General features: G+C 35.4%; 1 protein-coding gene across 2 annotated transcripts in view; it reads left to right on the top strand.

The window, feature by feature from the left end:
• LOC148956912 (uncharacterized) overlaps positions 1-23,758 on the top strand; it is an 88,726-nt gene extending 64,968 nt beyond the window's left edge. For both annotated transcript variants that reach the window (XM_089087719.1, XM_089087728.1), the window contains exons 4-5: positions 7,028-7,283; positions 16,703-23,758. In XM_089087719.1, the coding sequence (XP_088943845.1) occupies positions 7,028-7,283; positions 16,703-17,962 (1,516 nt within the window). In that variant the 3' untranslated portion in view covers positions 17,963-23,758. The remainder of the gene's footprint in view (positions 1-7,027; positions 7,284-16,702) is intronic.
• Positions 23,759-24,220: the final 462 nt, after the last annotated feature.

The following is a 24,220-nucleotide window of genomic DNA, read 5'->3' on the forward strand; positions in this document are numbered from 1 at the left end:
AATTAGTGTGTGAATTCGCAATGCCTGTCAGGGTTGCCACCCTGACCTGGAAGAATTTACTAAATCGGAGAGGAAAATTTACTAGGTCGCATCTGTTTTTACTAAATGCTCAAATAAAAGCTTTGCGCGTGCGTCTACGCACGCGCAAATCAATCAAGCATCGATTTTTACTATAGGAGGATAATCAATACGATTTTCACAATCTTTTTTTCTTTTTTCTTCTTTTTTTCTCTTTTCCTCTTTTCTTTCGTTTTCATTGTATGATTGAAAATTCCGGAATCCTACAAGTTCAAAAATCCTTTTTTTGGGATATACTCATATATATATATATATATATATATATATATATATATATATATATATATATATATATATATATATATATATATATATATATATATATATATATATATATATATATATATATATATATATATATATATATATATATATATATATATATATATATATATATATATATATATATATATATATATATATATATATATATATATATATATATATATATATATATATATGTATAGTACATTTCTACTTACTTTTAATTTCTCTCAGCAGGCTCCTTTTTCCTCAATAAAAATTTTCAAACTGAGCAGATTCACCTAATCACCTTGGGTGGCTTGCTTTTGTTTTAAAATCCAATAGATTCCCAATCATCACAAATCCAAGTGTCATTATAGCTTCATTTTTAGTTGGTAAGATTTGATACACAAAAAGCTGATTTTGTCGACCTTTAGACGTCAGAAGTGAAGTGTCTGCCTATGAAAATAGGTGACTGCTTGTCTGTCTCTGAGACAGACAAGCAAAATTCTAAATTGTAAAACAGACAAGCAAAAAATGTAAATTGTCATATATTTACGATAATTTTTTCCCCTTACTTCCTGGAAAATAAAAAAAGTTTTGTTCTCTGTAAATCATGACTTTTTGCTAGTTTTTACTAGATTTCGGGAAATTTACTAGATCCTCTAAATTTACTAGATTCTTTTTTACTAGATCTAGTAAAATCCTACTGACGGTGGAAACCCTGATTGCCTGTTGAGACTTGCAAACGCTTCTGCACCGCATGCCTAAAATTATTGCTGTTTTCTCTCTTTTTTCAAACCATCTTAGTAACAAAGGATCTATCAGAAAGATAATGCTAAAGAGTCAATATTCTTTTTAATTTTAGAAATCATAGGCAGCGCGCTAGCGCTGCTAAGTAAAGAACGATGTGGGCACAATGTGTTGTTTTTTTGTTTTTTCTCCATAATCGGGCACTTCGTATCGAAGGAGTCGTCTCAGAAACTTCGAAAAGGGCTCATTCGATTTGAAATTGGAGTGGCTAGTGCCCTTTTTAATAGGCGAAAGTGATTGGAGGGCAACTATACCCTCCCCCCCCACGCCCATCTATTCCACAAACAAAACCCATAAAAATTTTGAGAGGGATATTTGGTTCAGTGTAACTGATTTCAGGTAAGAAATAATCTTTTTTTGGAGAAAACTCCACCACACCCCTTAACACCGGGGGTTTAAGTTATGCCCTTGGGACATATAAGGTTTCTATAGAAGGCGTTGTCGTAGAAGCTTCAAAAAGGCTCATTCGATTGGAGATTCAAAGGACTAGTGCACTTTTTAATAGTCAAAAGTGATTGGAGGGCAACTGGCCCCCCACGCTCATCATTCCCCCTAACACATCCAATCAAAATTTTGATATAGCCATTTTTTTCAGCGTAGTTGATTTCCAGATAGAAAATATCTTTTTGCGGAGGACACTCCCCTACAACCCCTGGGGCGAGAGTTTTAAGTTAAGCCCTGGGAGCACATAAGGTTACTATAGAAGGCGTTGTCGTAGAAACTTCAGAAAACACTCATTCGATTGAAACTTCAAAGTGCTAGAGCCCGTTTTAATAGTCAAAAGTGATTGGAGGGCAACTAACCCCCCCCCCTCCCCCTCCGCGCCCATCATTCCCCCAAACACATCGAATCGAAATTTTGAGATAGGCATTTTGTCCAGCGTAGTTGATTTCCAGATAGAAGATATGTTTTTGAGGAGGACACTTCCCTACAACCCTCGGGGCAAGGGTTTTAATTTATGCCCTGGGTGTATATAGGGTTTTTATAGAAGGCGGTGTCGTAGAAACTTAAAGAAAGGCTCATTCAATTGGAAATTCAAAGGGCTAGTGCCCTTTTCTAATAGTCGAAAGTGATTGGAGGGCAACTAGCCCCCCCCCCCCCCGCCCATCATTCCCCTAAATACGTGGAATCAAAATTTTGAGATAGCCGTTTTGTTCAGCGTAGTTGATTTTCAGATAGAAAATATCTTTTTGAGGAGGACACTCCCCCACAACCCAGGGGGCAAGGGTTTTAAGTTATGCCCTGAGGGCAAATAAGGTTTTATAGATGACGTTGTCGTAGAAACTTCAAAAAAGGCTCCTTTGATTAGAAACTCGAAGTTCAACAGCCCTTTATAATAATCGAAAATGATTGGGGGACAACCACCCCTTCCGCACGCCCTTCATTCCTCCAAATACCTCCCATAGAAATTGCGCGATAGCTCTTTTGTTCAGCGTAGTTGATTTACAGATAGATAATATCTTTTTGTGGAGGACACTCCCCCACAACCCTCGGGGCAAGGGGTTTAAGTTATGCCCTGGGGGCATATAAGGTTTTTATAGAAGGCGTTGTCGTAGAAGCTTCAAAAAAGGCTCATTCGATTGGAAATTCAAAGGACTAGTGCACTTTTTAATAGTCAAAAGTGATCGGAGGGCAACTAGCCCCCCCCCCCCGCGCCCATCATTCCCCCAAACACATCCAATCGAAATTTTGAGATAGCCATTTTGTCCTGCGTAGTTGATTTCCAGATAGAAAATATGTTTTTGAGGAGGACACTTCCCTACAACCCTCGGGGCAAGGGTTTTAAGTTATGCCCTGGGAGTATATAAGGTTTTTATAGAAGGTGTTGTCTTAAAATCTTTAAGAAAGGCTCATTCGATTGGAAATTCAAAGGGCTAGTACCGTTTTCTTATAGTCGAAACTGATTGGAGGGAAACTAGCCCCCCCCCCCACGCCAATCATTCTCCAAAATATGTCCAATCAAAATTTTGAGATAGCCATTTTGTTCAACGCAGTCGATTTTCAGATAGAAAATATATTTTTGAGGAGGACACTCCCCCACAACTCACGGGGCAAGGGTTTTAAGTTATGCCCCGAGGGTATATAAGGTAGAAGGCGTTGTCGTAGAAACTTCAGAAAGAGCTAATTAGATTGGAAATTCAAAGGTCTAGGGCCCGTTTTAATAGTCGAAAGTGATTGGAGGGCAACTACCCCCCCCTCCGCGCCCATCATTCCCCCAAACACATCCAATCAAAATTTTGAGATAGCCATTTTGTCCAGCGTAGTTGATAAAAACCTTATATGCCCTCAGGGCATAACTTAATCCCCTTGCCCCGAGGGTTGTGGTGGAGTGTCCTCCACAAAAATATGTTTTCTATCTGGAAATCAATTACGCTGAACAAACTGGCTATCTCAAAATTTTGATTGGATGCATTTGGGGGAATGATTGGCGTGGGGGGGGGGCTAGTTGCCCGCCAATCACTTTCGACTATTAAAAAGGGCACTAGTCCTTTGAATTTCCAATAAGATGAGCCTTTTTTGAAGTTTCTACGACAACGCCATCTATAAAACCTTATATGCCCTCAGGGCATAACTTAAAACCCTTGCCCCGTGGGTTGTTGAGGAGTGTCCTCATCAAAAAGATATTTTCTATCTGGAAATCAACTACGCTGAACAAAATGGCTATCTCAAAATTTTGATTGGACGTATTTGGGGGAATGATGGGCGGGGGGGTTAGTTGCCCTCCAATCACTTTCGACTATTAAAAAGAGCACAAGCCGCTCTAATTTCCAATCGAATGAGCCCTTTTCAAAGTTTCTACGACGACTCCTTCGATATGGGTATGGAGAGAAAAAAAAAAAACACATTGTGCCCACATCGTTCTTTACTTAGGCAGCGCTAGCGCGATGCCTATGATTAGTTTTATTGATATATATTAGATAGGCTGTGAAGTAATAATTTTTGTACCTATTCATTGGCTCAGCTGTATATACCAGAGTTGCTGAAATAACAGCTACTGTACTAGATAAAACTTTTTCATCTTTACCAGTTCTTAGTTGCTTTCTCTTGATAAGCAAAATTTCAGACTGCTTCGCTATCTTTTCGTTGTCAGTCATCTCTGAACATGGGTCTGATAGAACTGCATCTCAAATTAGTTTTTTTTTTGTTGCTTTGATAAGGATCTCCAACGTTTAAAACTATTATATCGCCATAGTTTTTACCAGATACCAGATGTCCGTCGATTGCTCTTCTTTCCGGTAAAACTGATTTTGGAGAATCTGCTTTCAGGACCAAATTAATAAGTTGTCAAGTTTCCTCAGATCTTTACTACATTCAGACAGCTATAAGATAATTCCATCTTCTCTAGCTGGTGAATAAACCGGAAGCCATCCAAAGGTTTAAACGTCCAGATTTTTTTTTTTCTGGAAGATGAGACATTCCAAGTTTGGAGGATTGCAGTTTTCATTGAATCATCATTAAACAAAAAAAAACTAAAATCTGACTTGGCTTCAATCTTGTCTCACATCTGTTTAGTTAAACAGATATATTCTCATTTCTTTAAACTTATATTTTTTAAGCTTACGGTTATTATGGGCCGTGATTTGCTCTTTACTCATGTGCACAATAGTTCGAACTAATTAATTCATGCTAATTAAATCAGTAATACACATCTTTAAGAAGAAAACAGATAAGAAGGAAAATTCAGAAAAGCAAGAAGAAAGAAGACAAAATGAACTGTGACAGTCTCTAGGTGCTTGTACTGTTCCCGCATCACGAGTAAGAAATATATTAGATTCATTTTAAAAGAGAGATGGATATATTGGAACGAGAAGAATAATGGGTTTTTAAGAAGGGGAGAGGATGTTTTCACATCTGCCTTTTAATTTAATACCAAATTGTCGCGTAAAAATTAACAATTGAGAAGTGCCTGAGTCATTAAACGCCCTTAGTCCTCAGCTTTATAGATTATGAGCAAGCGTTTGATTCAGTTGATAGAAGGGCTTTAGCGATGGTCCTATCCTTGTATGGTAGGCCTATACCAGATAAATACACTAAAGTTATTAGTTCTATGTACGAGAATAACATTGCTGCAGTTAAGGTAGGAACTTAATAGCTGGTTCCGTATTAAATCAGGAGTTAAGCACGGTTGCGTCCTATCCCCAATTATATGGATCATTTTGATGAACTTTTTCCTAAGGAACCCAGCAAAGGCAATGGGAGAACGCGGAATGAATTAGGGAAGTAAAACTTTTGTAGGCTTAGACTATGATTTAAGTATCCTAGAAGAAAATATTGGCAAAATTAATGAATTTTTGGAGGTTTGACATTTCAGGGTACAAGAATAGGTTCGAAAATTAATGTTAAGAAGACTAAGTCGCTAAAACTACGAGTAAGTGCAGTTGAAGAAATGATGCAATGAGTGGGTTGATCAACCAGACAGCCTTCCTTACCTCGGGAGCACTACTAATAAAAACGTTGGGCGAAGTGAAGATATTAAAGTGGAACAGCCAAAGCCCTGAGTGTTTTTTTCACAGTTGAAAAAAGTTTGGAAGAATACAAAGATAACTATGCAAGTGATGACAGTGGTCTGAAGCGTGGGTGGCCCGAAAAATGGAGGAGGATTTGCTAGATGTTTTCTAGAGGAATTGCCTACAGATTTTTGGGGTACCTTACCCGAGTGACTATCTCAAACAGTAGGCTGTACAAAAAAATATAGTTCAATCCCGCTTTCTAGGGTTAAAATGAGAGAAATGTGTTCTGCGGATGAAGGATCACAGATTGCCAAAGATAGTTCTTACTGGCCAACCGTCTAGAGCCAAACAAAAATCACTGTGTCTCTGAAGGGGTGGGAGGATTTAAGAAAAGATCTAAGAGAAATGGGAACTTCTTGGAAGGGCGTAAAAGGGAAGCTTTAAATAGATTGGGATGGAGGGGGATCGTGCATAGCTGTGTTGGCCTCAGACTTGGTGCTGCAGTGAGTTGTCGGTAGTAGTAGTAGTATTAGTAAAGTCAGGGTCATGAAGATTCTAATCTCTATTATTAAAGGGACGGTAGTACCTTGGTCACTTTTTCCTTTTTTTATGCTTCAAAAGCTGGTATACAAAACCTTCTGGAATAGAAGGATTTTCAATCTGGATGATTAAAGAACGAAAATAATACTGAGCTCTCCAGCAGCCCCCTCCCCTCTAAATCGGCGATTGGAAGAAGGTTAAAAATCTTTTTATTGGTGGTCATCCAGGTTCCTTGGTTCTAACCAGCCTGGGCCCTGCTTCGGATTTTCTTTTGGTAAGCAGTACCTTTACGTTGCTTGTTTGACCGTATATGGGTTCCATCACATTCTGTCTGCTCCATCTCCAATCTCCTTTGGTCTACAAAAAGCACGCTCCACTTCTTAGCCTCTTTCTCAAACAGTGCATACAGTCTATTTCCATCCTTCTTTGGTAAACAATGCAGAATTTTCTGTATCCATCAATTTACAATTCTGGAGGTAGGAACGTAACGTAAAAGTCCGAAATCAAAACCGAAGTATATTTTACAAATAGTGATGAAAAAGATAGTTTAGTCTATAGTCCAGTAGTTCTGAATCAATAAAAACTGAGTAAAAACCTCAACATATAATGCAGTTTTCAAATGAGTTATTCGTTTTCGATGTCATTTACTTTGCTGATTTTATGCAAATGCTGTTTTATTTATAACTCGGTTATTCATGTACTGATTTTTTAGAAATATTACAAACCTGGAAATCTAGAGCACATTTAAAAGATCATTTGACAGAAATTTCGAATCGTTTGGAATTCTAATTACGTATAAAATTTGGTATTTGGCTCGCTAATTCGCTTTTTTTTTTACTCTTGTTTTTGTTACATTTTTTAGCCAATCTTTTTCTTGTTACTTCAATTCTCTTCTTTTTAAGGGTTGTCTTTCTTCAAAACAAGAGCTTTGAGCATCAAAGAAGCCTTACCGAATTGCATTTAGACTTCAACAAAATATCAAGCATTTCAAATGAAACATGGCAAGGTCTTAAAGTTCTCACCGTTTTGACTCTTCAAGGCAATTATTTACAGTCGATTGCTGGAAGAACCTTTTCTACCGTCTTGAGACTTAAAGAACTGGATTTGAAACAAAATCGGATTGAATTTATACACCCTCAAGCTTTTTCTGGTTTAGAGGTACTTTTTTGTGCACTTTCTTATCGTATATTTTAAAATAATTTTTTTGTTTGAGTGAAAAAACCTTCTTTTAGAAAAGTTTCGAAAATCTTTTGTATCTAGTCAACCCATTCTACTAAAGTCGCTAATTCTTTTCGGATTGGAAGCAGTCGGAATTTCCTCTTACCAAGTTCTTCCACTTGCTAAAACCGGTAGTGTATCTTAGTTCAATATTTAGCAAGAAACTGCACCCTGGGACAAGAGTGAAAAGTTTGACATGCGGTGTATCTATGCTGATTATCAAACAGTTGGTGGCAGCGAATTGTAAACATGGAGTGACTGAACCGAATAGTTACCGAAACTCTAAAAATTTTTGATAACAATAGATACAGCAAAAGTATTGTTTTTTTATGCTGATTCCACATATATAAGATTCATTAAGTTTAATGCTACCCGTCAAAAGTTACGAGCCTTAAAAAATTTGCCAGATTTTCGAAAAAGGGGGAAAACAAGCCCCAAAAAGTCAATGCATCCTTATGAAAGTCACACCATCAAATTCAGCATATTGAGAGAATACAACTATAGAGGTTTCTAGCTCTCATCTGCAAAAATGTGGAATTTTGTATTTTATTTGCCAGAAGAAAGATCACGGATGCGTGTTTATTTCCTGGTATTATTTGAAAAACGATCTGACATCAAATAAAAATACAAGTTTTTTTTCAACTGAAAGTAAGGAGCAACAATAAAATTTAAGACGAACCGCTGTTATTCCGTATATGAGGGGAGCTGTCCCCTTTTCAGCAGCTCACTCTTTGCGCTAAAGTTTGACAATTTGTCCAAATTCTTTCAGAACGACTCTTGAAAGACAGGAGTCGGCTTAGGTCACTTGTTCACCTCTGAGTCCAGCCAAATTCAATCCCCCGTTTTGCATGCAAGTCCAGTGGACATTGTCCGTCATTAGTCAACCCAAAAACATCGATCATCCCCATTGCAATTCCAGCAGGCAAAGCTCATATAATGAGAAGAATCTCAATTGTCTTGAAAGTCCTGTGGACAAGGTCAGTCATAGATATTTGAAAACCGTTTGTTTGGGGTCTCCAATTGCCTTCAAATGACTCATAGACTAATTGAATTACCCTTATTCCATGACTGTCTATCTTAGTTCTGCCCTAGGATGTCAGGGTTCTCCAACCTGATTTAATTCAGTGTGAAGATCGAGATATTAAAGAGTGGTCAGCTCCCCTTATATACGGAATAATTTCTGGTCGTTTTAAGTTTTAATGTTGCTCCTTAATTTATTGAAGAAACTTGTTTTTGTTTTATATATATGAAAATTTAGAAACGAGAGAAGCTTCTAAACGTTTATATTGAACAAAAATAGTGCCATTAAATAGAATTTTTTTACATTTAATTTGTTTTGACGAATTTATCATGACTGCTGGTGTCCAATTATTGTGTTTTTGGTTCACTGGGCAAGCCGTTCATTGTAATTAACGGTAAGTAAAGAAGGATTCAGTCAGTAGTAACTGGGAATCTAAAAATGGAATTAAAAAATATCTATCCGTAGAAAAGAAACATTCTTTTATGCCTATTCTGCATATTCAAAATTTACAAAATTTTACAGTCATCTATAGATATTTATTAGCGCTGGAAAAAATGGTGGAGGTGGTAGTGAACTCGAGCAAATTTGACTTCCTAAAAACAAATTCTTTCAATTCCGATAGAGCTGGTGCAAAAACAAAAACGAATTCACTTGCCACTTAGTTCTAATCCTTTTTGTTGGGTTTTTCCACCTCAAAGGTTAAAATTAGTAAAAATATATCGAAGAGGAGGGAGCTGTTCACAGAATCATAAACTTGTTCGGCTGTTTTTTTTTGTTTGTTTTTTTATCTCAATTCTGCATAACAGAACTGTGTTGCCTATTCGTCACATAAGGATTGAAGGCATTTAGAAATGGGGATTTTTCAAGCATTCTAGACACCCCAGAGAGCATTATACAGACTTCTCAATCTTATTGTTTAATTTATATTCCATTGGTTTTGGTTTTTTGTTTTTTTTTTTTTTTTTTTTTTATCTAAATTCTGCATAACAGAACTGTGTTGCCTATTCGTCACATAAGGATTGAAGGCATTTAGAAATGGGGATTTTTAAAGCATTATAGACACCCCAGAGAGCATTATACAGACTTCTCATTCTTCTTGTTTAATTTAGATTCCATTGGTTTTGGTTGTTGTTTTTTTTTTTGTTTTTTTTTTTATCTCAATTATGCATAACAGAACTGTGTTGCCTATTCGTCACATAAGGATTGAAGGCATTTAGAAATGGGGATTTTTCAAGCATTCTAGACACCCCAGAGAGCATTATACAGACTTCTCATTCTTCTTGTTTAATTTAGATTCCCTTGGTTTTGGTTGTTGTTTTTTTTTTTGTTTTTTTTTTATCTCAATTCTGCATAACAGAACTGTGTTGCCTATTCGTCACATAAGGATTGAAGGAATTTAGAAATGGGGATTTTTCAAGCATTCTAGACACCCCATAGAGCATTATACAGACTTCTAATTATTCTTTTTTAATTTATATTCCATTTGTTTTTGTTTTTTTTTTTTTTTTTTTTTTTTTTTTATCTCAATTCTGCATAACAGAACTGTGTTGCCTATTCGTCACATAAGGATTGAAGGCATTTAGAAATGGGGATTTTTCAATCATTATACACACCCCAGAGAGCATTATACATACTTCTCATTATTATTTTTTAATTTAGATTCCCTTTGTTTTGGTTGTTGTTTTTTTTTTTTGTTTTTTTTTTTTTATCAATTCTGCAAAAAACAACTGTGTTGCCTATTCGTCACATAAGGATTGAAGGCATTTATAAATGGGGATTTTTCAAGCATTCTAGACACCCCAGAGAGCATTATACAGACTTCTCATTCTTCTTGTTTAATTTAGATTCCCTTGGTTTTGGTTGTTGGTTTTTTTTTTTTTTTTTTATCTCAATTCTGCATAACAGAACTGTGTTGCCTATTCGTCACATAAGGATTGAAGGCATTTATAAATGGGGATTTTTAAAGCATTCTAGACACCCCAGAGAGCATTATACAGACTTCTCATTCTTCTTGTTTAATTTAGATTCCATTGGTTTTGGTTGTTTTTTTTTTTTTTGTTTTTTTTTTATATAAATTATGCAAAAAAGAAATGTTTTTCCTATTAGTAAAAAAAGGATTGAAGGCATTTATAAATTGGGATTTTTCAAGCATTCTAGACACCCCAGAGAGCATTATACAGACTTCTCAATCTTCTTGGTTAATTTAGATTCCATTGGTTTTGGGTTTTTTTTTTTTTTTTGTTTTTTTTTATCTCAATTCTGCATAAAAGAACTGTGTTGCCTATTCGTCACATAAGGATTGAAGGCATTTAGAAATGGGGATTTTTCAAGCATTCTAGACACCCCAGAGAGCATTATACAGACTTCTCATTCTTCTTGTTTAATTTAGATTCCCTGGGTTTTGGTTGTTTTTTTTTTTTTTTTTTTTTTTCTCAATTATGCATAACAGAACTGTGTTGCCTATTCGTCACATAAGGATTGAAGGCATTTAGAAATGGGGATTTTTCAATCATTATAGACACCCCATATATCATTATAAATAATTATAATTATTCTTTTTTTATTTTTATTCCATTTGTTTTTTTGGTTGTTTTTTTTTTTTTTTTTTTTTTTTATCTCAATTCTGCAAAAAATAAATTTTTTGCCTAGTCGTAACATAAGGATTTAATGCATTTATAAATGGGGTTTTTTAAAGCATTCTAGACACCCCAGATAGCATTATACAGACTTATCATTCTTCTTTTTTAATTTAGTTTCCATTGGTTTTGGTTTTTGGTTTTTTTTTTGGTTTTTTTTTTATCTAAATTATGCATAACAGAACTGTGTTGCCTATTCGTCACATAAGGATTGAAGGCATTTAGAAATGGGGATTTTTCAAGCATTCTAGACACCCCAGAGAGCATTATACAGACTTCTCATTCTTCTTGTTTAATTTAGATTCCATTGGTTGTGGTTGTGTTTTTTTTTTTTTTTTTTTTTATCTCAATTCTGCATAACAGAACTGTGTTGCCTATTCGTCACATAAGGATTGAAGGCATTTAGAAATGGGGATTTTTCAAGCATTATAGACACCCCAGAGAGCATTATACAGACTTCTCATTCTTCTTGTTTAATTTAGATTCCATTGGTTTTGGTTGTTTTTTTTTTTTTTTTTTTTTTTTTATCTCAATTCTGCATAACAGAACTGTGTTGCCTATTCGTCACATAAGGATTGAAGGCATTTAGAAATGGGGATTTTTCAAGCATTCTAGACACCCCAGAGAGCATTATACAGACTTCTCATTCTTCTTGTTTAATTTAGATTCCATTGGTTTTGGTTGTTGTTGTTTTTTTTTTTTTTTTATATCAAATCTGCATAACAGAACTGTGTTGCCTATTCGTCACATAAGGATTTAAGGCATTTATAAATGGGGATTTTTAAAGCATTCTAGACACCCCAGAGAGCATTATACAGACTTCTCATTCTTCTTGTTTAATTTAGATTCCATTGGTTTTGGTTGTTGTTGTTTTTTTTTTTTTTTTATCTCAATTCTGCATAACAGAACTGTGTTGCCTATTCGTCACATAAGGATTGAAGGCATTTAGAAATGGGGATTTTTCAAGCATTCTAGACACCCCAGAGAGCATTATACAGACTTCTCATTCTTATTGTTTAATTTAGATTCCCTTGGTTTTGGTTTTTGTTAATTTTTTTTTTTTTTTTTTTGGTCCATCGTTTTGGGGGAACTGCATGCACAAAATAAAATTTTTGGCTCCACTAATTTTTAGGTTGCATAACAGGGATGTAACACGAATTGAAAACGAATCTAAAAATACTAGCAGGTATGTAGCTTAGTTTCATAAAAGTTTCAACAGATGGCGATCTGGTTGAAATTGCGGGCTCTCTAGGCTAAGACCATGCGATTTCATTATAAAATTTTCTAGTTTTGTGGCCAAACTATTTAGAATTGATTGGGTGGTCTTGTCATAGCTTGTAAAGATAACAGAGATAACATGTAGGATAACAGATCAGAATAAACGACAGAAAAAGTAAAAGCCGCCATCCACTTCCTTAGAAATCCTCCGTTTCAAAAACCATTCCCCGTTTCGTGACGGAGATAAGGATGCTTAGTTTCAATGATACTTACATCATGAGTAAGTGTAAATTTTGTTTTCTCGAATAAATGGAGCAAAATTTTTAAAGGTAAGGAAATAGCAGTCTCTAAAAATGTTCTACCATACCTGCTTTGAAAACGCTAAAAACCAGTTCAAGTTATCTTTTATTAATGTGGCTTTTTTGGACGTTCATTGTGGTGCTACCCATTTTTGATTGACAAGCTTGCCCACAAAAGAGAAGTAAATTTCATTCGGTTCTTAGTCATATTTCAAAGTTAAATAAAAAATTTTCGATTATAGCTAGTCTCATTGGAGAATTTGCTCATGAGCCCTTAGTCTTTGAGACGGTCATCTGACTTTAAGGCTCGCAAAAGGATTTTTAGTATGTCTTATCGCCTTAACATATTTTGAAATCGACATGACGAGACCATGATGAGTAACGGTGGCACTGTGGTTGATTTTATACTTCTGGATTTTCATCCAGGCTAGATTTTCAATTTTTTCTAACAAATCTTCATTTGCCTGAAAAAGAAATTAAGCGTTTCATTAGACAGAACCACTACTACTACTACTAACAACTCACTTCAGTACCAAGCCGCCCAAGGTCCACGCAGCTTCGCACCGCTTTTCCATCCCAATCAGATTCAAACATCCTTCTTTACATCCTCCCGAGAAGTTCACCCTCTTTACACCTTCCAATTTCTTTTAAGTCCTTGATAACGGATTCTTCCTGCCCCAACGGAGATGACCTTGCTCATCTGTTGGCCTAGATTTGACGTTTGGTTGGTCGAAAAGAACGGCGTGGATGGACCCTGCACCAGCTTAGTGAAAAAGATTATATTCTAAAAATCTGTTATTAAGCTTTCATAAGTTATACTCTTGACCGGGAATTTAGGGGACCATTCGTCGCAAATCTTTCTTTTTTTAATAATTTATTTCAATGGAATTTTTAACTTCTTCAAATGAGCCGTTCAGATTTTAGAGAGATTTTAAAGTAAGCACGTATTGATTTATGTTTTATTTGCTCTAAACTTTAGACCAAGAATAACTGTTTCAAAAATGAGATGTAATAATTCTACAATGCATTTTATGACGACTATTTTAAGCCGCATTTGGTTTTAGGAATTCTTGCTTACTTTTACAAAATATTGCATCTAATCTTATCCAACCAGAGTGGCTATTCATGGAAAACTGACTTATAAAACGCTGAGTTAGATTATTTTACTTGTAGAAATAAAATTTTGCAGAACTCAGCTTTTTTGTCTTGCCTCTTTGATGCTTGTTTTCAAAAACCTTCTTTGAGTAAAAATTCAAATGATAAATTAAACTGTTCAGGGGAATTAAGGCAAGTAAAATGTAATCCCTGTCAAAGAAACTGAAACAGTTAAATATGAAGTTCCGACAAGAACATAGAATTCAAACAACTTCATATTTTTGTAGGTTCTGAATGCTAACCTAATTAATTAACCTAACGAAACTAATTATTCTAACAAAAGAATAAAATTTTGAATAACTAGTGAATAGTTTTATTGAAGGAGAGTGCCAGAATTTCCTTGATTTCCATATTTTCCAGAATTTCCGATCCATATTTTTCGTGTTCTCTTTCCGTCCCTGGTTTTAGACGGAAGCTACTGCACTATGCTTTCAAACATATATAGATAGATAGGTAGATAGATATTGCAATAAAAGCCGCTTTGGGCCATGGCAAAAAAAATGGAGAATCACACAAAATAATAGCACATGATTATAAAACTTATAGCAAAATATAGTAGCCTACATAACAATAACAAAAATTACAAAACAAAACAAAAACATAATAAAGCATACGTATATACTTATTTTTTTGCGAACGAGTTTGTTCGTTCAGAAGCGGTCAAAAGCTTTCAAGCAGGAGCAAAGAAGAAAAATGAGAACGCTTCACAAAAGCGGTATTTTTTTTTTCTTTTTTTTTTAGCAAAGTTACGCTTAATTTTTGAGATTCTTCTACAGTTTTTCAGTTTCTCCAAGAGCATACTCAAATTGATATACTGATTATAGGCAAATTGTGCGATTGTCCGAAAAAAAATATCTGAAGACTTGCTTTGTCCAAAAAAAACATGTCCACTCTTTTTGGGATGTCCTTGCTAGGCTGGACGATCTTTCAAATCAAGGCCATATCCAGTTGGGGGGTTGGGTTTGGGGGATTGAACCCGTCCCGATATGTTTGTCAGACTTGTAAAAACGTAACAAAAATGAATATAAACGCATTCTTGATGCATTTTTAAAGTTTTTTTTATAACCCCCGCCCTCGAAAAAAAAAAATCCTGGATACGTTCTTGCTTCAAATACATGAACCAAGGGACTTTGCCTCTTGTTGTCTTGTATTTGCGCAGCTATTGCATCAACCATAAACGTTTTTATGGTAAAAGTCTCGCGACGGTGTAAGAATGCCATTGTTTTGAGTTATTTCAAAGTCTAAAACAGAGTTACTTTCCTATAATACTGTTGCAAAAAAATTGCCTTGATTTCTTTGGTTTATTTGTAATTTTTGGTAATCAATCACATAACCCTCTAAGTAGATTTTAGAATGGGAAGCCTATCAACGTTGCCGGAATGGTTCTAAAATAGTATATGTAAAATTTCAATCCAGTAAAAGAACGGTAATTTTTCATATCTCGATTTTTTTTTCAAGTAAACTTTCTGTTTCTCTGTGCTTATTTCGCTGGCAATCATTGCCGATCAATATACACCTGGATGATCCACCTGTTAGCAGGCCTGGATTTACCAATAGGCCCACTAGGCCAAGGGATGCATAATATCAGGGGACGCAAGAAATTATCACTGAGTGATTTTTCCTTAATAAATACTGAACTGATATGAGTTATCGTCAAAAGGCCAGGTTCACTCCGCCGCCGCACTGCCTGTTCACAAAAAGTGATTTTAAAACACACAGGAATTCCGGGGCCAATTATAAACTGTCAGATGTCTCTCAAGAATGGCAGCTCTGAATTCGGTATCACCTCTCTATCATTACTTTTGGCTTATCAGTTGCGTTCTGTTCACTATCTCCAAAACGGAGCGGCAAAAACGCTTGGGTCTAGAAGCGTCAAAAGCTTTAAATTCGGCCCTGCTTAAATTATGTCCCATAATCGATGACACATTGTTATTTTGCTTGGAAAGAATTAACTAGTATTCACACCCGAGTTTAATAGAAGATCACTATCCGGCGTAGCTTAGGTTGAAAAAGTAGGCTATTGTTCGAAACTAGCCTCTGGCTCCTTCACTTCCTAATTGTCGCCAATCATTCGGGGTAAATTTACTGTATTAGACAGAAATAAGCAACAAACAAAGAAGAAATATGCTCTTCATCTCCCTAATCAACACTCTCTCCAAACGTAATGATCACTGTTGTCACAATGGTAATATGATGAGGCTGTCTCCTAATGACACTATCTCCTGATGGGGCCAGATAAAGCTCTAGTTAATCTCGAATTCGGTATCACCTCTCTCTATCATTACTTTTGGGTCATGAGTTGCGTTCTGTTTTCAGTCTTTTCACTATCCCCGAAAATCTTGCAAAAACGTAGCGGCAAAAACACTTGGGCCTAGAATTATCAAAGCTTTAAATCCGTCCTTGCCTGTTGTTTGCTTTCTTGGTAAAATTAAAATGAAACTGAAGTTCGTGGCTGAATTTAACTCCTTAAGCTAGGGTGACGTCTGTGTAAAATTTGTGTTAAATTTCGAACCAAAACCTTGGGGAGTAACATAGCTTGTGCTGAATAGTGTGTTCGTCGGTAGTAAATAATAATAAAAATTTTATGCGACTATTTTCTTTAAAGAACAAGTAACTAAATACTTTTATTAAATTTTTTAGCCTTTTTTAAGAATGTTTACAGTAGTAGTTAACACACAAATAAAACTTTTTGGATATGATAAGGTATCTGTTGTGGAATTATAGAGCTATTTAAACCCATTTATACAGAGTGAAATTTGTGATCCACGATCGAACAAAGAAAGGAACAAAAAAAAATAAAGAAAAGAAAAATCAAGACAAGAGAATAAATTTCCGAAAATAATATCTACAGCAGAAAGAGAAAACTAACCATTTGCAAAAAAAAAACTGAAACGCAGGCTCGTTTAAAACAAATTTTAAGTGTTTAATATTTTTCATACAGTTTGTGTCGTTAGGAACTAATTAATTATTGGCTCTAACATGAAAGCCAACTTTTTTTTTTCCTTTCATAACTTAAACCTTCTTTTTTAGGATCTTGAAGTTCTGAGTTTGGATGACAATCGTTTGACTGCTCTAACCCCTTTCAAAGAAATATTCAGTGTTGTGCCGAATTTGGCGGAACTTCATCTGGGGAAAAATAATCTATCTGCACTGGCTAGTGGTGTTTTGAGCAGCCTTGACCGATTGATGATACTCGACCTGGAAGATGCTCAACTAGGCTCCATCTCTTCTGCAACATTTGATGGAATAGAAAAGCTTAGAGCCTTAAAGCTTGATGGGAATGGATTTGAAGAACTTCCTAGCAAAGCGTTGGAAAATCTCACATTTCTAGAGGAACTAAGCATCGGCAAGAACAGTTTTACCACTGTCGATAGTCATGTTTTTTTCAGCTTGACAAGGCTTCGAGTACTGGATATCTCGAATTGCGACTATTTGACTGAGATAAAAAAAGATGCTTTTATAAGATTGAAATACCTGGAATCGGTAAGAATAAGTGGGAATCCGAATCTGTACAAGATGCCAGTTCGTATTTTTCATTCTCCTCTGATCAGCTTAGATTTGAGTTACAACAGTCTCCGCAAGTTGTCAGAAAACATGGGCTCGTGGGACAATATTGAGGAACTGAAGATTCAGGGTAACCCGCTCTATTGCGGATGTGACAGCCTATGGTTCATAAAAATGGTAAAAAAAATAGACCAAGTGCATCAAAATATAAAAGGAAAAGCTCAAAAGCAGAAAGCGGCGGACTTGTGGAACCGAGATTTTTATGCTAGTGAAATCCGTCTATGGTCTCAGAATAGTCTTGACAGTGACGAAGAAAAGCCCCGTGCTGGATTAAGAGGCAGAGGTAAAGTGCCCGTGGCGGTTGTAACGGTACCTCACTTTTCTTTTTTAAAGTCTAGATCTACCCCAATTCCTACATGTGACAGCCCAGTTAGTTTAAGTGGTATGCATTTGACAGAACTCAATGAAAATAATCTGGGTTGTTCCGATTTAATACCACATGAACTTCTAGTTGTGCTATTGGCAGCTTTTGGATTTGTGTTTTTGGCATGTTTTGCTGTGGTTTGGTATAATCGTAAAAAAATCCGTACCTGTTGGATGAGAAAAAAACGTGAAAAAAGTTACAATTGTAGATGGAATGGTGGAAGATTACATAACAATTCCAGCATAAGTCCTAATCCTGTTTTGGTTGATAATAGACCGTACTATGGTGCTGATTATAGACTACCATATGAAGGTGAATCAATGATAAATATGGAGAATAGAATTCCCAGGACTGAGCTGTGAATGCTCTCTCACGGCTTCTCCTTTTTTCTTCTTCATTCGGTGCTAATTTTTTCTGTGCACAAAGAATTATATCATCAAGTGATTGTTATATTTCATTCCCTTTTCCATCATTTTTAGTGTTTTTCCTTTTTCGTCTTTCAAGTTATACAGGTGCTGCTAATTGTGCTTTGTCATTTGTCAAAACGTTGAAAGGTTTTAAATTTGTTCCGGCGCGTACAGAGAAATTCCTTCTGAGAAGAGGGCATCTTCGGAGAGAAAAAAACTGTAGACAAAGACCACAAAGGCGCGTGCAGAGATATTCCTTCTGAGAAGAGGGAAACAGGAAAAAAATACTTTAAAAAATATGCCAATTCTATGGAAAATATAGAAAATTATTTTTAGGTTTTGGAGCCCAAGTCCCCACTCCATTCCTCGCGTGTGCTTCCTGCACTCCCACTCCCTTCCTCGTGTCTATATTGATCAGCGAAAGCTAAATAATGGAGAAGCGATCCAGATAAATCTACTGTTCCACTACGCCAAAAAGACGTATCTCAATTTTTTCAGGGGTTCAGTTGACCTTATTCTTGTTAAAAAAAAAAAATATACAAAAATTGGTTTGAAATTCCCTGCAAAATAAAATAACGGGTTAATTAGTCGTTGATAGTGATTAACAATAATGATTTATTTTTGACCTTAACCAAAATCAAACAAGAATCAAAGGTTTAGTGGTATAAAGAAAACTAACGCTTCGAAGTTTGGACGGAACTAGATAAGACGAGTCAGGGCAGGGGGAAAGAGTCTGGGCAGTGTTGGTAATTTACTTATTTCTGACCTATTTACTAATTTCTTATTTACCTATTTCTGACCTAGAATATTCTCAACAAGTTCCGTAAGTTTCATATAGATATTCAGGGGGTCACTAAACGCATATGAAGTTCTGACTTCGTTCTGAAGAGGCCAGTAAAACAAAAAGAAGAAAACTAGAAATTATAAAGTAATAGGAAGAAGAGACTAAACTCCAGAAAGAAACCAAATGGAATGATCAGTAAAGCCGATTGTAATTTAGCAAGAATGTTTATTGTATTTACCTAGATTTACAACAGTTTTGAAATAACACGACAAAATATCCTTCTTTCAATCATCGGCAGTGAGAATTTCGATAGATTTTCAAGCATTTATAGGATTATTTCCTAGCTACAGAAACAGGGAACCGATAGAATAAAAGAGGATCCACAGACTAGAGAAACAGTAACATTATTGTTGAGTGAAAGGCTTTCACAGTTTGAAAGATTAAGAGAAAGTTCTTCCTTAGTCCTTCAGATCAAAGTCCTTACTCCTTAGTTCCTCTTAGTCCAACTAAAGTAAAAAAAATTGCCTTGACTGAGAATACAAGTAGATGGGATAAAAGAAAGAAGAGACAATATGCAATATTTCGAAATTGTTGGATTGAGGACAGTGCTTTGGGAGACCCCATACTGTACTGGGGTTTAAGACTTGAAAGTCATTACGTCCATTTAGTCCGAAAAGAAAAAACAATTTGAACATCAGTATCTGAGGAGAAAAAATACCGGAAGATTTACCTTGACTAAAAAGGAAAAATAATTTGAGAATGGGTACCTGTGCCAGAAGGTTTGGCAGATCAGATCTGATCTTCCTTGTAGTGTCTTCAGTAAAAAAGATTAGCCAAAATTTTCGATGGGGCTCTTGACAATCTGCTTCAGCTAAGGACCAAATCTAGGCTTCACGGAAAAATGCGGGCGTGTTAGCTAATGGTAGCTATGCTACATCTTCTCGAAGATACTAAATAAAAATTTGAGGCAAACTCTTTTGGAATCTTTCTTTTTTGTAAAACTGAACCAACAGTTCCGCAGAATATTTTTTGGGTGGTGCCATAAACGCATTTGAAACAGCAATTTGAAGTGTTTTGCTAGGTCCAGACAATTAACATTTAAACGTTTAGTACTTACACCGTCATAATTAGGACTCACAGTCAAACCTGGCTTTCTTTTACCAGTGAAAATATATGAACTGGGAGGTCTGCTCATTGCTAGAGCTACGTATTCTTGAGATACGCCTTTTAGGCTAAGGTTGTTAGTATTCCCTTTTTTACTTCCAGCGCGTGTGCCTGCAGTTAGTTATAGTTTAAGTTTGTTCTATATGTTCCTGTTTTACTGACTATTTAAAGGAAATTTGTTTTAAATATTTAGTGGACCGGTTTGTCCAAGTGCAATATTATTTAGTCTTTGTAGTTGAGTGCCTCCAATTTTGTACTCTTTTTTCAACTTGATATTTTGCAGTTAGGAGAACACATTTTAAGGAGCCAATGAAAATTTTAGCTCTTTATTAAATTGTTGCTTCGATCTATCTTTTTTCCAATTTTATTAAAAGCAGACGAACAAGAAATTAAGTATACGTAAAATTGCGGGTTCCTTACCGTTTTACGACTTGCTGTGCCATACGTGTCATTATTTTAGAATTTCTAATTGATTCAAGGTGAAAATGTAGACAAGCAGGATATTTTTTGTGCCTACCTAATAGTTATAAGTACCGTATCCGAGGGAAGAGGGACTGCACGTAGCCCGGTCACCAAAGAGCAATAAAATACTTTTTTTTATATTCATTAAAGTAGCTGCACATTTCTACATTAGTATTTTTGTTACATATGTTCAACATCAAAATTCGACATAAAGGGGCTTAGATTAAAAATTGATAATTTGTTTACCGTTAAGAAATTACCGATTTTTCAACGGTCATTAAAGGACAGGGGCGAATCTACAGCATTTATATTGGGGGGGGGGGGGCAAGACGGGTCAATATCAGGATAGTCAATGAGCATGGGATATATAATAATTTTTTCTCCACATTGTTGGGGGGCTACTGCCCCCACCCTCCAAACGATGGTTCTGTTAAAGTACTCTCGTATTAGAGACTTCTTTCAAGTTATATCTGGTTGGCAGCAATTAGTATCCTCTACTATGATATAGACGACCACCGAAATTGCTTTTGACTGTGTTAAAATGTGTATTTATCTGGCCTCAGTCCCGGTTAGATGGCTCTGGTACAAAACTCTTCTATTAGATGTCATTTACGCCCAATTCAAGAAGTTAGCTTAAAAACTGTCACAAATATAGATATAGATATCTGAGACCCAAATCATCTTCAATGAGCCTTTAAATATAAGTTGATGCAGTATAGCCTATAAAAAGGTCAGCTTCTTTTTTCTTTGGGGAGAAAAGTTTTTTTTTTTGCTCTTTGCAAAACTTTTCTACTATTGGTCTGCGTGCCTATCCTTGCTCTGGTGGTGTTTTTTTTTAGGTTTTTTAGAGTTTTTTTTTCTACTAAACTGGCTTTTCTATGACGGAGGAGCAAGTAGTTTTGCAAGCATATCACCAGAGTCATGTTGTTTCGTTAGAAGGATATAATTATGTCTCATAGTCATCATAAGCATATCCTCCACTCAATGTACATTTTGTGAATGATAGAAACGTTCGAACTGGTCTTTTAGCTCAGTTGTTTTATTTTCATTCTGATTTTTTTTTTTTTTTCTCGGAATTAAGGAAAGGATACAAAAAAGCTATGACCGTCACAAAAACAATATCTTGAAAGGCTGAAAAAAAACACATATTATTCGCTCTTAAGTAGTTTAGTACGCTCAGAATACGTGTCAGAAATATAAAAATCTGCTTGTGATAAAGATGCTCATAACGAGCAACATCATTTCGTTCTGACAAATAATTAAAATTCATGTTTATGCAATTGTGTCGTCCTGGCCGAGTGGTTGACGCTCTGATTATGAAATCCTTTGTACGAAGGGTGGGGGTACGATTCCGATTGTGACCGGCTATTTGGTTTGAGACGGGGGTCAGTGGAGTAACTTTGTAAGCTCAGCCAGAGCCGAAACGGTTCTAAAGGAGTACATGGAGAAATCCAAGGAAGATCAGCAGGAAAGGTGTGCGAAAGCACAGGATGGCTGGCCTCCAACCCCTCATTGCAGTTCCTGGACTAAGGACCTTGAAACGGAGATCAGCATCGCCGGTTTGGAATTCAAGGGTCTAATGCCGTACCCCCCCCCTTTATGCAATTGCAAAGGAACGTCACTTGGTGATGAAACTAGATGGTTCTATGTGTTGATAGAACTACAAGTAATTAGGACAGGTAACAACAGTCTTTCCGAAGCTCTTTAGCCAAAATCAAAAAGGATATTTGCTGTTTTACGCCATTCGCTACGTTTCTCTTATTATCCTTGTTATCTTGGGGTTACTTTGTGATGCTAGTGGGCTAATATAAACTTGTATTCTCTGAATGAAAAACCTTCTCTTAGTTTGTGCAGGATTTAGAAACCGTTGAAAGGGTGCGAAAAATATGTATATGACATGAATTTCAGGAAGGGAGGCTGGAGTTTTATTTGGATTTGTGAGTTTGGTTTAGACCCGATAGTCCGAACCTTGTAATATATCTAATTTATCAAAACTGTTTAAGTGAAGTTTTAGTCTCTGGGGTGGAAGGGAGTTCAGACCCCTCCACATCAGACTGTAATAGGGTAGGGTTAGGTTCATAAAATGTTTAGTTCCGATATTTTTTTTTAGAATTGCTTTGCTAGTCTGCTTAATTAAGACCAAAATGCAGTAAATTCATGAAATTCAATTGGCCATCATAAAAGCTAAATGTTTATTTGTGTATTCAAGTGTTTGTTTATGCTAAATAAATAAATAACTTTACTAAAAAGTTTAATGATGAGCACGGTTGCTCAAAAAGATTTTATTGAGCAGGGGATCTACCTGTAGGCGATTTTAAAATAATTCTTCAAATTTATATAATAATTTTAAACGATATTAAAAATATTTTTTAAATATTGGTTTTTATAAATAACATTCTTTCATAAATTTGTTTTATTTAATTTTATATAATATTTTTTAATTTCACTTTAATTTTAAATATTAGTGAATTGTAATGATATTAAAAATTAAATTTGAAATAATTCGTTTTTAAAGTGTTTCAGGGGGAGACATTCCGCTGATGGATGTTTAGGGGAAGAGGAATCCGCCTTCCCTAATTTTTATGTAATGAAAGAAATATATCAAAAGCACATAAACTAAATAAGTAAGCTTGTAAATAAGATTTGAATTGTAACGTGATTACATACAGTTATCGCAATAATAGATGTTTTATTCTTAGGGGCTTTTTATAACCGGTGTGACTGTTTTTTTTTTTGTTTTTTTTTTTTTTTTTTTATATATAGCTTACGAAATTGAATATTAAATCGTCATATGAATTTTTCTGGCAATAATGTTCTTATAGTAACGAAAAAAATTCTTCTGGCAACGAAAATAAATAACACCAATGTAGTTCGTTCTTTAGGGTCATTGGTTATTTATTCCTTATGCATTTCATTATTTTATCGAAATAGTCAATTGAAAGCCATCAGTATGTTAAAAGCTTCATAATGAATTCCTTTCGAAAAATTGTGATAACGACAATTAATTCAGGTTCGGCTGTTTTGCAATGTTTTCCTATATATTTACTCATTTTTATTATCTGTGTGGCATAGACGTATTTTACCTGTATTAACTTTGACAAATTTTTCCCTCAATAGCCTAAATGTTCATATACTGTGTCTTTCTGTTCATGCCGTATAGCGATTGTAATATTAATAGATTTACTGTAAGCTCGCCTTATATAATTGCTGTTTATGGATTTTGCGTGGAGTTTTGCTCATTTTGTCTTTATGCAATATTTGTTAAATATTTTGAAAGAATCGCTTTTTAGTCAATTTAAATTTGTAGTTTTTTCGATATTTCTCATAAATACAATTTTTCATTCTCTTCGTTGTGTCTTACTTGTAAGGTTGTTTTGTTCGCTTAGTTGGAGTTATAAGATAAATCCCTAATTAGTGATTGAGTTGGGCGCATTTGGCCTATTAGACTTCTGTACTTCCTCGCCTATAAAAGGTTTTTTTGCTTCGATGTTCCCATTTTTCTCTATTCCAAGTTATCCATCGAGTGGTGGTTTATTGCTAATGAGGCTAAAACCAATAAATCGATATTGATGTATTCGTTAGAAAGCGATTAAAAAAACAAACAAAAAAAACTTGACTTGGCATGAACGCATCATCCAGTATCCTTAGATTTTTCAATGTAATATATGTATCCAGTGGGACCCCTTCCGTGTCAGCCCTATGGTAGCAAGGATGAAATCCCAGGCGCAATATTGTCAAGGGGAGGGTCATTCGTTGAAAGAAGTTGATAAAGGGGGAGCCATCCGTTGAAAGAAGTTGATTGT

The sequence above is a fragment of the Artemia sp. Qi Xiang Cuo genome, chromosome 1, assembly GCF_049724085.1.
Source record: "Artemia sp. Qi Xiang Cuo chromosome 1, ASM4972408v1, whole genome shotgun sequence".
Lineage (NCBI taxonomy): Eukaryota > Metazoa > Arthropoda > Branchiopoda > Anostraca > Artemiidae > Artemia > Artemia sp. Qi Xiang Cuo.